The sequence below is a fragment of the Coregonus lavaretus genome, assembly GCF_964263955.1.
Source record: "Coregonus lavaretus genome assembly, chromosome: 7".
NCBI lineage: Eukaryota > Metazoa > Chordata > Actinopteri > Salmoniformes > Salmonidae > Coregonus > Coregonus lavaretus.
In genome coordinates this window covers 52872722-52887352 of record NC_139994.1, presented here as the reverse complement: position 1 = coordinate 52887352, position 14631 = coordinate 52872722, and the positions used below count along the sequence as shown (strand labels likewise).

The following is a 14631-nucleotide window of genomic DNA, read 5'->3' as shown; positions in this document are numbered from 1 at the left end:
TGAGGTGTGAGGAGCGTCTTAGAAAAAAAAAAATGTGCAGTACATATTCTGCTGTTCTATCATGCGTGCAATGATGTCAGAGTAACTTCCTTGTTGTAATATCCCAAACGGACGTGGCAGTTTCACCACCCTTACGAAAAAAGATTGCAGTTAGAGTCCAGTATAACTGCAGTATGCTGTAAATACTGCATCCAAAATACGTTTTTTCTTACTGCAGAAATGTTGCAGTGTAACTGCAGTTAGAGTGCAGTTAGAGTGCAGTATTTGCAACCAACTGGTTCTCCGAAAACAAGGTAATGCATAGAGATTCATCTGCCCGAATCCTGCTATGGCAAGAAGCAACACGTCTGGTGGCATGCATGCAGTCACACACACACACAATTGCACGTACACTCATACTCACCCACCCACCCATACATACACACTAACCCACACACACACTGCCCTGCCCTGTTCCCATCAGCAGTATGTATATTCATCACTTCTCAGGTAGAACAGATTACCACCAGTACTCCGGACCTTATAGGGTAAGATTTGATTACACTTGTGATGGAGACATCACAATCACTAGCCTGTGACCAATTAGATCAGAGGCAATTGCATTGTTCTCTTAGTTGTGGAGTTCACTGCTTGACAATTCTGGGAACCTTACCGTTGGAATGCTGCACCGGACAAACATGATTTTGAAACATTTGACATTTCTCTTGGTTCTACCATACTTTATTCATTTGGTCGCACCAGAGGTTGCAGCTAATAAAGGTAATGCGATTGTGTGGACTTTACATTACCTTGAAGTCATAATAATGTATGTGACACCAGTTGTTCAGTAATTTTCAGTAGGCAAGCCTTTTTAAATGAAAGTACATGTTGGATTCCCGAGCAAAATCTGCATCTATTATAACGTGTTAATTTGACATGGACTATGATTATTAGCCTATTCGTTTTGATGTAGCCTAATTATAAAGCATATGGATTATGCTTGTTGTGTGGCCTTGTTACTTTGCCCCTGTAAGTCAAATTGTTCCGAAATTGTAACTAGAGCCTACACCAAACATATTTGTGGATCAGGCATAGCAAGGATGATATATATATTTATAGCATATATAGCAGTTGGTCATCACATTGCCATACAGAGTATTTTACACTACTCGTCTCTTGTCACCTCTTCAGCTCTCCCTGAGCCGCTTAACCTGTCATTGACGTGGGCGACTGAATTCCTTATAAAGCTGTCGTGGAATGCACCAAAGGATTTAGACGCATCATGCAAGGTGAACTACATGATCACTACAAGGATCGGACAGGTTAGTGGAATGTTTCACTTGGGCCCATGAAGGGGACAATTATTTTAATGCAAATATTAATTTGGATTTTATTTAAATGCAGACTGGTTTGTATGCATAGACTGAATGGGAACATATTCATGCATATAATATAAAACAATCCATGCAAAATATGAATCACAGTTCAATTGCTATCAAAAGCCTAGTAAAATATTTATCCACCAATTTCAAAACCTTTCTTATAGCTACTTTATAAATCATTCATAATATCTTAAAGTATTAGAAACATAATCTGATATAAAGTGATAGTAACCTGTAGGCTATTATAATATACACCATATTAATTCAAGATATACCACTGAATGCGAAATGACAAAGATAAAACATTTCTTTGCAGAGGAGACCCCAAGCAGAGACAACTTTCAAATTGTATAAAGTGAAAAGACTCTCTATGGAAGATGCAGTGAATTACACAGTGCAAACAAACCCCAAACACTGTACCGGCAGAACCATAAGCAAACCTGTCAGCCAATCCATCACTAAACCCACAGGTAGGTAACAATCACTGGGGCAAATTCTAACTTTCAATTTTCACTTAGTCTCCTACTGAAATCAATGCATGACTAAATGAAAAGTTGACTTAAATGGAAGTTAGGATTTGTCCCTATATGAATTGGGACTGGTGAACTCCTCTGAACTTTATCCAATGTGTCTACTGTAATATAAACAATGTGCTGCAATTAATATTGGTTTACATGTTTGAAATTCCCTTGCATTTAATTCTAGTTTATGGTAGGCCTAATTAGTGCATATCCAATAAAATATTGAACAAAGGGTTCAGCAAATAGTTCAAAGCAAATAAATAAATACAATGGCCACAAAGATGTAGGCTATGCTCCCAGTAAAGCGTTACCAGAGAGGATGGAAAACCTTATTAGGACAACATTTACATCTCATTTTACATTTTAGTGACACCATCTCCATCTCTCTCTCTCTTTGTCGGATCCTATTTTTGTAGTCTAGACTCATGGCAATTTTCTCTCTCTCTCCTCTCTCTCTCTCTCTCTCTCTCTCTCTCTCTCTCTCTCTCTCTCTCTCTCTCTTGCTCTCTCTCTCTAGAGTTGGTGAAGAACTTCCAGTGTTCCCTCTACTCCTCTAAGGCCATGAACTGCAGCTGGCTTCCAGCCAATCAGGCCTCAGACCTCCAGCTGTACTACGGGTGAGAACTATTCTACTTCCTGTCAAATCTCCTAATCCCTCCCTACCCAACAACTGAACTGGTAAAATAATTCCTGGAACACTGTGAATATTTGAGTCAGTTGAGCCGAGTCAGTTGAGCTGAGCAGTGACAGATTGTCATCCCTCTCATCCCTAATGTTTCAGGTCCCCTGGTGACTCCCACATAGCAGCATGCAGTGAGTACCAGTACAGAGCTGCTCAGAGGACAGGATGTCACCTGAGAGGAGCCTTCCTTGAATATGACGTCTACTTCCTGGTCAATGGGACTCTCAATGGCTCGTATGTACGGAATAACTTCCTGGTGCTTCCTAGATATCATGGTAAGAATAACCCCATACCACATTCTTTAACAGTTCAAAACAAATGTTTACGATATCCTCATAGTATGATCTGAAAAACATTCAAACAAATTTACCTCTGGAGATAAAGTCAGTCTAATTTTCTTTGAATACAAAAAAGCTATATCTTTATGAAAGTAGACCAACCAATGAGTAATTCAATGATACAACTATACAGTCAAGTATGCAATATCGTTGATATTACCAATACTCTCATTTATCTAATGTTATACTGTATGTCTGATTCTCTTCAGTCAAGCCCCCGGCCCCTAAGGTGAAGATCACAGAGGAAGGGAAGAATCTCATCCTGAGCTGGGACCCTCCGGACATAGGCGCTAGCCACTGCTGGAATTACATCTTAAACTACAACAAGTGTCAAGAGTCTCTGGTAAGCCCTGGATGTGTGGATATTTGTATTTACATTTATGTCTCCCTTTATTTATCTAGGAAAACTAGTTCAGAACTAATTCTTTTTTACATTGACAACCTGGCAAGTGCAGTTGTCTATTTTTATGCTTCCCAGAAGTGTGTTTTCAATAGTTTCATATTTAATTTAACCTTTAGTTATTTATGGGTTGCACCTACGTCACTCGGTCGTGCCATTGTTATACAGGTTAGTGTGACTGAGATAAAAATCTCTTTTGCAACAGGGAACCTTTCAAAACCTGTGTTTGTAATCATGATTATTATCCATAATCAGATAAACAGATAAAGAGGCCAAAGTTTAGCTGGCTGCAGACAGAATATAGTTCAGACGATGGGTTGGGCGTTCTGCTATGGTCACCATGAGACAGGCCACTTCTGTGAATTACACCAAGAAAAATACAGCTTTAGTCACTGGAGAATGTTTACATTGCTTTGACGTACCTACTGAATGTGTTAGGATGAGGGGGGCCTTGGACATCTGCTGTTTGTGTGTGTGTCTGTGGGCATGTGTGGGCATGTGTGTTTCAGTCAAATAGTACACTATTTGAGTTCCACTCATGGTTCTGTGTATGTTTCTTCCAGAGTAAGGAAATACAATTGGAACATGTACCAGTGAAGGTTCCATATGACCGGAGATGCCAGTACAGAGTGCAGCTGAAAGCAGTCTATCAGAAATGGTGTGGGGACGGAGGCAGCGACTGGAGCGAAGAGGAAATCTACGGTACTTCCTCCTCTTTCTTTCTCTACATTCTCTCCCTCCTTCAGAACACAGAGAGTGATGTACTGTAATTGTGACCATTGAAATTGTTTAAACTTTCCCCTTATCAAACAAAATAGAAGACACATAGAATAAAGAGTTTAATATACCAGTAGTCTATAGTCTATATAATAGTATATGTCGTTGTAATAGAGTCCCTGTCCATCTTCCGAAAACATCTGAAACCCTACCTCTTCAAAGAGTATCTTAAATAATCCCACAGCGCCCCCAAAAAATATATATATTTTTAATACTGACTCACTTGCCTTTTGTGAACTAACACTCACACTTGACTTCTTTCCCCTACTAGCACTGACTTTGCTGATTGCTACTTTACTGAGAAAAATAAATGTACTTACTGTGACTGAGATATGTGGTTGTCCCACCTAGCTATCGTAAGATGAATGCACTAACTGTAAGTCACTCTGGATAAAAGCGTCTGCTATATGACTAAAATGTAAATGTGTTTAGATTGATTGAGTGGAAAAGAGATATAGGAAATGTGATTTCACTCAAGTAATTGCCATTTTGGTGGTTAATTTGACTTCTTTTTATCTTTCTTTTTCAGACACAGAACAACGCTTTTCCCCAAGATTCCCCCAAGGACCATAACTGCACTGCTGAAGAGTGTCAGGAGTGGGAGCTCCGCATTCGATCATAGATCAGCACTCCTACTGAGACCATTCTTGTCTGCAACATTTCCTCTCTCTATACCTCTCTCTTTCCTTTCTTCTGTACTGCTCAAGTAGCTCTGGATTTCTGTACAGTTACGCTCTATGCTTCTCCACCCTGGCTTATGACACAGCCTGGCAAGAAGTTTATCTGCCAAGGTAACAAGAAGTTTAGATTAATCAGATTGTTCTACATTATTGCACAACCCCTAAAGGGGCAGTACACTCAAAAATGTTACATTTGGCAGATGTTTTCATACCTCTAAAGTAATCTTATGTCTCAAAAGTAGACTTAAAGGGGGGATAGTTCACCCAAATTACAAAAGTACATTGGATTCCTTACCCTGTAAGCAGTCAATGTACAATGCAAGACAGCAATCCATGCTTTGGTTTTGTTTAGCATTTATATCACAAAACCAGTGCAAGTGGATATCCCCGATTTTATAAGCATTTTCACATTCATGTCGAAATCATCCCAGTGTCAAAAATGGATTGTCTAGCTCAATAAAGTTAGTTTAAGATGATTTGGACATGAAATATGCTAATATCACAGATATTCACTTACATTGGTTTTCTGCTATAAATGTTAAAAAGATGGAGACAGTGACCAGGTAAGCAAAACCCAAGCATGGATTGCTGTCTTCTCTTGTTCATAGACTGCTTACAGGGTAAGGAAGCCAGCAGCATACCACCCTGCACCCTACTGCTGGCTTGCCTCTGAAGCTAAGCAGGGTTGGTCCTGGTCGGTCCCTGGAGACCAGATGCTGTTGGAAGTGGTGTTGGAGGAAGCACTCTTTCCTCTGGTCTAAAAAAATATATATCCCAATGCCCCAGGGCAGTGATTGGGGACATTGCCTTGTGTAGGGTGCTGTCTTTCAGATGGGATGTTAAACAGACTCTCTGTGGTCACTAAAGTTCCCATGGCACTTATCGTAAGACTAGGGGTGTTAACCCTGGTGTCCTGACTAAATTCTCAATCTGGCCACCTAATCATCCCCAGCTTCCAATTGGCTCATTCATCCCCCCTCCTCTCCCCTGTAATTATTCCCCAGGTCGTTGCTGTAAATGAGAATGTATTCTCAGTCAATTTACCTGGTAAAATAAGGGTTAAATTAAATTAACACAAATTACATATTAGTTTATTTAGCTATCCATTTAAGTCAACATTGTAATATTCATATGTGTCAGCATTCTGAATTGTAATTGGATGCATTATACTGTCATATCATACTGTGCTATGATTGGTTAAGACCACCCAGGTGGTGAGGTCATTCTAAAGATGATCATGGCCAGAGACACATGGACATGCCAGTTATAGCTAGTTAATAAAGAGCTACGTTTATAAATATCCTGTCGTCCTGCATTTTATTATTTTGTACAAAGCATACAAAACAAGACATGGTGTCAGAGTAAAAGGACTAAAATATGGATTTTGCTGGAGTTCCTTCACCTCGAATGGATTGGGGGTCTACAAATCTACCCGATGCATGGCGTAAGTTCAAACAGCATGTGGAGCTGATGTTCACGGGTCCTTTGAAGGAAAGAGGAGAAGAGGAAAAGTGCAGCTACCTGCTCCTCTGGATCGGTGAAAAAGGGAGAGACATTTACAACACATGGACACTTACCGAGGCTGAATCAAAGGTACTGAAAACATACTACGATCATTTTGAAGCATATGTTGTGCCAAAGACCAATACAATTTTCGCTAGGTACAAATTCCATGAGAAAGTACAAGGCGCTAGCGAATCGTTTGAACAGTTTGTCACTGAGCTGCGTCTGCTTGTGAAAGACTGTGATTATGCAAACAAGGATGAGATGGTCAGGGACCGTATTGTTTTTGGAATACACTCACCGCGAGTGAGAGAGAAACTTTTGAATGTTGGATCAGAGTTAACGATGGACAAAGCTATCGACATAGCCAGATCTCACGAGCTAGCACAGGTTCAGATGAAAACCATTTCAGGCGGCAGCACGAGCGCATCACGTGAACAAGCAGTGCACGCAGGCAGACATCAAAGCACACCTCCAGTGCCCAGAGAGCATGTTTCAGAACGGAGACAGACAGAACTCCAAAACAGAGCGACACAGACTCCAAATGCCCCAAAACATGTGGATATTGTGGATACAAAGTGTATGGCGAACAGGGGAATTGCCCAGCTAAAGGCAAACAGTGTACTAAATGTGGAAAATGGAATCACTTTGCAAAAGTGTGCAGAGTTTACCGTGGAAAAACAGTACATACAGTGAGTGAAGATGAAATGTCAATCAAAGAGTCAAATGCTGATGAACTGTTTATTGATTCAGTGACACAGAAAAGTCAGATATCAGAGACAGAGCAAGCCTTTGCTGACATTGAGATAGGAAGACAAAGCACAGAGCTAAAATTCAAACTAGACACTGGTGCACAAGTAAACATTATTCCTCTGAGTAAGTACAGAACCTTGACATCTGAGTGTGAGCTACAGCCCACCACGCGCAGACTGACTGGTTATGGTGGTGAACAGCTCCCAGTAAAAGGCACATGCACTCTCAAATGCAAATACAAGGAAAGGGACATGATGTTGGACTTTTACGTTGTTGACACTCGAGCACCTGCAGTGCTAGGTCTTAAAGCATGTTTAGACATGGACCTTATCAAGCTAGTTTTATCAGTGACAGCACCAGTAGAGATAGAGAATGTCATGGAGGAGTTTGCTGATGTTTTTACAGGAATAGGACTATTCCCAGGAGAATGTACCATTCACCTTGACCCAGACGCAACCCCTGTGGTCTACCCACCGAGAAAGATTCCACTTGCTCTCCGCGCCCGTCTGAAGAAAGAGTTGGAGAGCATGGAGCAATCTGACATCGTCACCAAGGTTTCAGAACTGACGGATTGGGTCAACGCGTTAGTGGTGGTGGAGAAACCACGCACAGGCAAGCTCAGAGTATGTCTCGACCCAAGAGACTTGAACAAGGCTATCAAACGCCCCCATTACCCCTTACCGACGCTAGATGGCATCACACACAAGCTAGCGGGCGCACGCTACTTCAGTGTCATGGACGCCAGATCAGGCTACTGGGCTATCAAGCTCACAGAAGAGTCATCTCACAACGTTCAACACACCATTTGGACGCTACAGGTTCCGTCGCCTGCCTTTTGGGATTATCTCAGCCCAAGATGAGTTTCAGCGAAAGATCGACGAGGTGTACGAAGGCCTCGATGGAGTCATGGCAATTGTGGACGACATCCTTGTCTATGGTCGAACCAAAGAGGAACACGACAGAAACCTCAGCGCGATGCTGCAAAGGTCCCGCGAGAGAGGAGTCCGGCTCAACCCCGAGAATAGCACAGTCGGTGCTACAGAGGTCAGCTACTTCGGACATCTTCTCACAGCGAATGGAATCAAGCCAGATCCGCAGAAGATCTCAGCCATAAAGGAAATGGAGCCACCAAAGAACCGCGCAGAGCTGGAAACAGTGCTTGGCATGGTCAACTACTTAGCCAAGTTCGCACCCAGCCTCTCCAATGCTAATGCACCCCTGCGTCAGCTGCTAAAGCAGTCCAGTGAGTTCCTCTGGGACAACCAACACGACATCGCTTTCCAGAAAGTGAAAGACTTGATCACGAGAGAACCAGGACCAATCCTTGCCTACTACGACCCCAACAAAGAGCTCAGACTCCAGGTGGACGCGTCGAAGTATGGACTAGGGGCAGTGCTACTGCAAGAAGGAAAACCCATCGGCTACGCTTCCAAATCTCTCACAGACTGTGAAATCAACTACGCTCAAATCGAAAAGGAGCTGTATGCCATTCTGTTCGGATGTAAGCGTTTCCATCAGTATGTCTATGGACGACAAGTCATTGTGGAATCAGACCACAAGCCCCTCGAGTCAATCATGAGGAAACCGTTAGCCGCAGCCCCGCCAAGGCTACAGAGAATGATCCTTCAACTACAAAAATACGACTTCACAATCACTCACCGTCCAGGCAAAGACATCCCTGTCGCAGACACACTCTCCAGGAAGTTTCTTACCTACAAGGACAGCAGCCTCAGTGAAGGCATGGACATGCAGGTGCACACTGTGTACAGCAACTTACCAGTTAGTGACACAAAACTGAAGGAGATCCGAGCAGAAACCGAAAAAGACACACAACTCACACAGCTGAGGAAAGTCATACAGTCAGGATGGCCTGAGGAGAGGAGAAAATGCCCTCAGAGCGTCTCAGAGTTCTGGAACCATCGTGACGAACTGTCACAGATCAACGGAATCATTTTCAAAGGAGAGAAAATCATCATTCCTACCAGTCTCAGAGAAGAGATTTTGACAAAGATCCATGCTGGACACATGAGCATGGAAAAGTGCAAACAGAGAGCACGGGACATTTTGTTTTGGCCCGGAATGTGCAAACAAATAGAGGACATGGTTGGTAAATGCCCCACCTGTCTTGAACGACGCCCCTCGAACACCAAAGAGCCAATGTTACCTCACCGTATCCCAGACCGACCCTGGCAGGTCGTGGCAACCGATCTGTTCACGTGGAACAACGAGGACTACATTATAACAGTGGACTACTACAGCAGATACTTCGAACTCGACAAGCTTCACAGCACCACATCTGCAGCTGTGATACACAAGCTGAAAGCAGCCTTTGCCAGGCATGGCATTGTAGAGACTTTAATATCTGACAATGGGCCCTGTTACAAATCAAATGAGTTTGAATCCTTCACAAAAGCATGGGAGTTCACACACATCACCACAAGCCCACATTACCCTCAAAGTAATGGCCTTGCTGAAAAATCTGTGCAGATCGCTAAATCACTCATGGACAAAGCAAAAGCAGACAAGAGAGACCCCTACCTCAGTCTCCTTGAATACCGCAACACTCCAGTTGACAACTTCAAATCACCAGCCCAGCTGTTGATGAGCCGCAGACTTCGCTCAATCCTTCCCAGCACCAACCAGCAGCTGCAACCTGAGGTCGTCAGCTACAAGGAAATGCATGCAAAACGTGCACAGAGGCAACAACAGCAAAAGCGATACTACGACAGGTCAGCCAGACCACTGCCACCACTGAACGACGGAGAGTCAGTTAGAATCCAGGAGCATGGCTACTGGAAGCCAGCAGTCGTCATCCAACCAGCTGACACTGAACGTTCATATCACGTTCGCACCGCAGAAGGAGCGGTGTACCGCCGCAATCGTCGTCACCTACTGAACACAAAAGAACAACACACTGACGAGATGAACTGTTCCCCTGAAAGAGAACGGGATGGACTAAACACAGACACAACACAACATACACCATACTTACCTGCAACACCACAAGAACTGTTGACTGACACAGAAGCATGCTCAGCTTCATATCACACAAGGTCAGGAAGAGAGGTCAAGCCTAGAGCTGTCCTAGACCTGTGAAATGTCAAAGGGTGTAGGCGGATCGCTGCCCTAACAGAGTTTCCAGACTGTAAACTTGTTATTGAAAGTTAACTTGAAATGCTTTGGTATGGTATTTGTTTGATATGTTGAGATGTCATTGCTACAGTGAAAAGCTGAGTTGCTGAGAAATATTTGTTCTAAAAGTAACAGTATGCTGAATCATTGTTTGTCTGTTATGTTGATGCAGTTGGTGCAGTTTAAATGGTTACTTACCTCGAGTTCAAACTACAGAGCATATATTCAAAAGAAACGCTTTATTGTTCTACATATTTTTTCTTTTTTTTAAAGAAGGGGGATGTAATATTCATATGTGTCAGCATACTGAATTGTAATTGGATGCATTATACTGTCATATCATACTGTGCTATGATTGGTGAAGACCACCCAGGTGGTGAGGTCATTCTAAAGATGATCATGGCCAGAGACACATGGACATGCCAGTTATAGCTAGTTAATAAAGAGCTATGTTTATAAATATCCTGTCGTCCTGCATTTTATTATTTTGTACAAAGCATACAAAACAAGACAAACATCCCAGGCCATTCATTGTGTAGATACACCTATATGCAAAAACCCCAAAATGAATGAAAAATATGAACACCATATCATTTCCAGATCTTATTTGGTGCTTATCTTTTCCTGTTGGTGTTGAAGCAGACAGCTGGCATTACATTTTACATTTTTGTCATTTAGCAGACGCTCTTATCCAGAGCGACTAACAGTTAGTGAGTGCATACATATAAAGAAGAGTCTCAGTCCGCATTGTTCCTTGTGTTGTTTTATCTGTTTTGAAAACTGATTTTAATTGCCTAAGTTACCTGAGGTGGATGACAATTCCATGTAGTCATTGCTCTATACAGTACTGTGCATCTCCCAGCCTCTGTTCTGGACTTGGGGACTGTGAAGAGACCCCCTAATTACATGTCTTGTGGGGTATGTATTAGGTTTTCAGATATGTGTTAACTGGCTGAACAGACAATTTGGTACTTTCAGCACGTCAATACGTCTTACAAAGACCATCAGGGATGCAGTCAATCTCTCCTCCACTCTGAACCAGGAGAGACTGACCTGCATGTTATTGACATTGGCCCTCCATGTACATTTGAGGGCCAGACGTGCTGCTCTGTTCTGGGCCAGCTGCAGCTTTTCTAGGTCCTTTCTTGTCGCACCTAACCATACAACTGGGCAATATTCAAGATGCGACAAAACCAGAGCTTGCAGGACATGTTTTGTTGCATGTGATGTTAAAAAAGCAGAGCATTTCTTTATCACAGACAAACCTCTCCCCATCTTGTTAACTTTTTTATAACAGTGGTGGGACGAGAAAGGGTCATGGAGGGGTTGTGGTTGTTCAGAATTTCTTTCTTCAGGTTTTTGCTCTCAAAATCACACATTTCTAATAGAATAACATAATCGGATGTGCTAACAATGCTTACATGTTTTTATGTATGTGAAAAACCTAAGAAAAAAATAAATAATTGCAGTGTTGTTGCCCTTTAATTCAAGTGTGCATGCACCTTGAACTGTTGTTTGGTTAGCGGTGTATCTGTTGCACACATAGTGTGATGGAGTTACATTGTACATGCATCAGAAACAGTTTATATTGTTACCGTAACGGAACAATCCAATTACCGTAACAGACAAACACATGGTATGGTATTTAGAAATGGGCATTACGGTCATGAGAAGGCCAATAGCAAATGTAGCTAACCATGGCAGAAGCCATTATGACGCTTTCTAATCTATTATACTGTAAATTGTTGAATCAATAATTATTCTCAAACATAAAATATTACACAGTTATAGTAATGATCATCTAAAATAGGTAAACGGTGTGTATGAGGACAATGATCAATTTGAAACATAAAAGAGAAAAGACTAGCTTACCTTGTAGCCATCTTTGATCTTCTCTTCTTAGTAATGTATTATGGGTCAAAAAAATTAAATAAAAAAAGGAACTTTAAAAAACACTACGGTATTGAGAAACACGTGCTCGGACACATGTTTTTTGTCTAAAATAAGACTCGTTTATAATGTGAATACCCAGAAATGATAACTGTCTTTGAATATGTACTTAATATGATAGTAAATTATTTACGTTTTTTAAAAGCTATGTGTCTTCGGAAAGTATTCAGACCCGTTGACTTTTTCCACATTTTGTTACATTACAGCCTTATTCTAAAATTGATAAAATTTTCCTTTCTTGGCTGGCCCATTTTCCTCCCCCTCGGTTGTGCTGAAAAGCTTACTGAGATGATACACTGACTGTATGACAGATGTGCTTACAGGCCTTGTCATAAAAACAGAATGACATTTAGACACACACACACAGAGCAATGGAGGGGGATGATGCTGCACTGGACTGACTGGTTGATCTAGCTAACATTAGCTAACTACATGGTTGGCACTGCAGCTAGCTAGCTAATTTAGCCAGCTTATCTAGTGGCAATCTAATGTGAATGCTATTTAACTATTGCAACATACATCTGATTAATCTGTTCACTCTATGCCAATGACAAGGTGGCTAGTTAGCCAAGAAGCAGAGATCATATGGGGAGCTAAAAACAGGATATTAAACTTTGTCTGTCAGATTATAGATTAGCCTAAACTAGCTAGTTAGCTACCTAGCCATTTGACTTGCACTCGCCCTCAAAACACAATTTCAACAGCAGAATTATATCTGAGAAATACTTATCTTACTCCAGAAATATATAATACTACAAATGCAGAAAGTAATTAAAGTACAACTTACTTCTGATTGCGTCTCGCTTAGAACCCACAAACAAAAATATCATCAGGAGTGAAAACACGCGTTTGACAGACAATTTTGCTAGCCAATAGTTTTAATGAAAAGCTATTTTGAATACATTTAATTGGTCAAGGGGTCATGAAACATTCATACAGACGTAAAGGGTAACCAATAGTATTGATTCATGTAAATAAAAAAATGGAGTTACAAGGTTTTCATGGTCATGGCTATAAAGGATCCAGCTTTTGTCAAATTAACACTTTTTTTTGCATTTTAACTAACCCTAGTCTCACGTTGCCATACCTCCAAAATCACATCGTCACACCTCCCTTGGAGGTCAGGAAAATGTTATATTGCAAAAACGGTTTGAATGGTCTGCTGGCTTTCAGCGGCAAGATTTTGATTGGATGTTAACTTTCAAGAACCCTCCCCCCACACGCCCGTAGAAGGGGTGCAGTGTGTTTTCACTGTTTTCCGTCTGGGTAGGACACATTTTGTAGAGAGTTGTTGCGTATGCTAGTTTCAAGTGCTAGTTTTCAAGTTAAGCTAAATGAATTAAATGTCATCAGCTAGATAACTTTATTAGCTACCTATCGTGATGTACATTTAAAACAGTCTCCAAATGCATTTGAAGATAACAGCCATGGAAGAGGGTGAAATTGCAGCTCCAGCTGTCACTAAAGGGAGAGTGTACTGTAGGCTACTGGACAGGGCATGTAACTTTGTGGGAGGACATTGTGAAAAGATTCTCCACTTCCAGCATACAGTGCCTTCAGAAAGTATTCACACCCGTTGACTTTTTACACATTGTTGTTATACAGCCTGAATTTAAAATTGATTTAAAACAAAATCTATACACAATACCCCATAATGTTAAAGTTGAATAGTTTTTCGAAATGTTTACAAATAATACAAAATTTGAGTCAATAAGTATTTAACCCCTTTCTTATGGCAAGCCTAAATAAGTTGAGGAGAACAAATGTGCTTAATAAGTTGCATGGACTCACTCTGTGTGCAATAATAGTGTTTAATAACATGATTTTAAATGCTACCTCATCTCTGTACCCCACACATACAATTATCTCTAACGTCCCCCAGTCAAGCAGTGAATTTCAAACACAGATTCAACCACAAAGACCAGGGAGGTTTTCCAATGCCTCGCAAAGGGCACCTATTGGTAGATGGCAAAAATAAAGAGCAGACATTGAATATCCATTTGAGCATGGTGAAGTTATTAATTACACTTTGAATGGTGTATCAATACACCCAGTTAATACAAAGATACAGGTGTCCTTCCTAACTTTTGCCAGAGAGGAAGGAAACCGCTCAGGGATTTCAGCATGAGGCCAATGGTGACTTTAAAACAGTTAGAGTTTAATGGCTGTGATAGGAGAAAACTGAGGATGGATCAAAAATATTGTAGTTAACCTAATTGACAGAGTGAAAAGAAGGAAGCCTGTACAGAATAAAAATATTCCAAAACATGCATCCTGTTTGCAACAAGGCACTAAAGTAATACTGCAAAAAATTTGGCAAAATATCCTAAATACAAAGTTATGTTTGGGGCAAATCCAATACACCAAATTACGGAGTACCACTCCATATTTTCAAGCATAGTGGTGGCTGCATCATGTTATGGGTATGCTTGTAGTTGTTGAGGACTGGGGAGTTTTTCAGGATATAAAAGAAACGGAATGGAGCTAAGCACAGGCAAAATCCTAGAGGAAAACCTAGTTCAGTCTGCTTTCCA

The 14631-nt window shown here is 41.3% G+C and overlaps 1 protein-coding gene across 2 annotated transcripts; it reads left to right on the top strand.

Annotated features, from left to right (window-relative positions):
• Positions 1-677: 677 nt before the first annotated feature.
• Positions 678-6059, top strand: LOC311132091 (uncharacterized protein; the record flags this gene model as incomplete). Of its 2 annotated transcripts, XM_084165265.1 has the most annotated exons (8): positions 678-759; positions 1171-1301; positions 1678-1831; positions 2400-2499; positions 2664-2839; positions 3112-3245; positions 3866-4004; positions 4609-6059. In XM_084165265.1, 8 exons carry the CDS (start codon positions 678-680, stop codon positions 4650-4652), a joined length of 960 nt encoding a protein of 319 aa, XP_084021391.1. In that variant the 3' UTR covers positions 4653-6059. The 2 variants fall into 2 exon arrangements, with proteins under 2 accessions (XP_084021391.1, XP_084021392.1); XM_084165266.1 differs by lacking the exon at positions 678-759 and having other exon boundaries at positions 1114-1301.
• Between the last annotated feature and the right edge of the window lie 8572 nt (positions 6060-14631).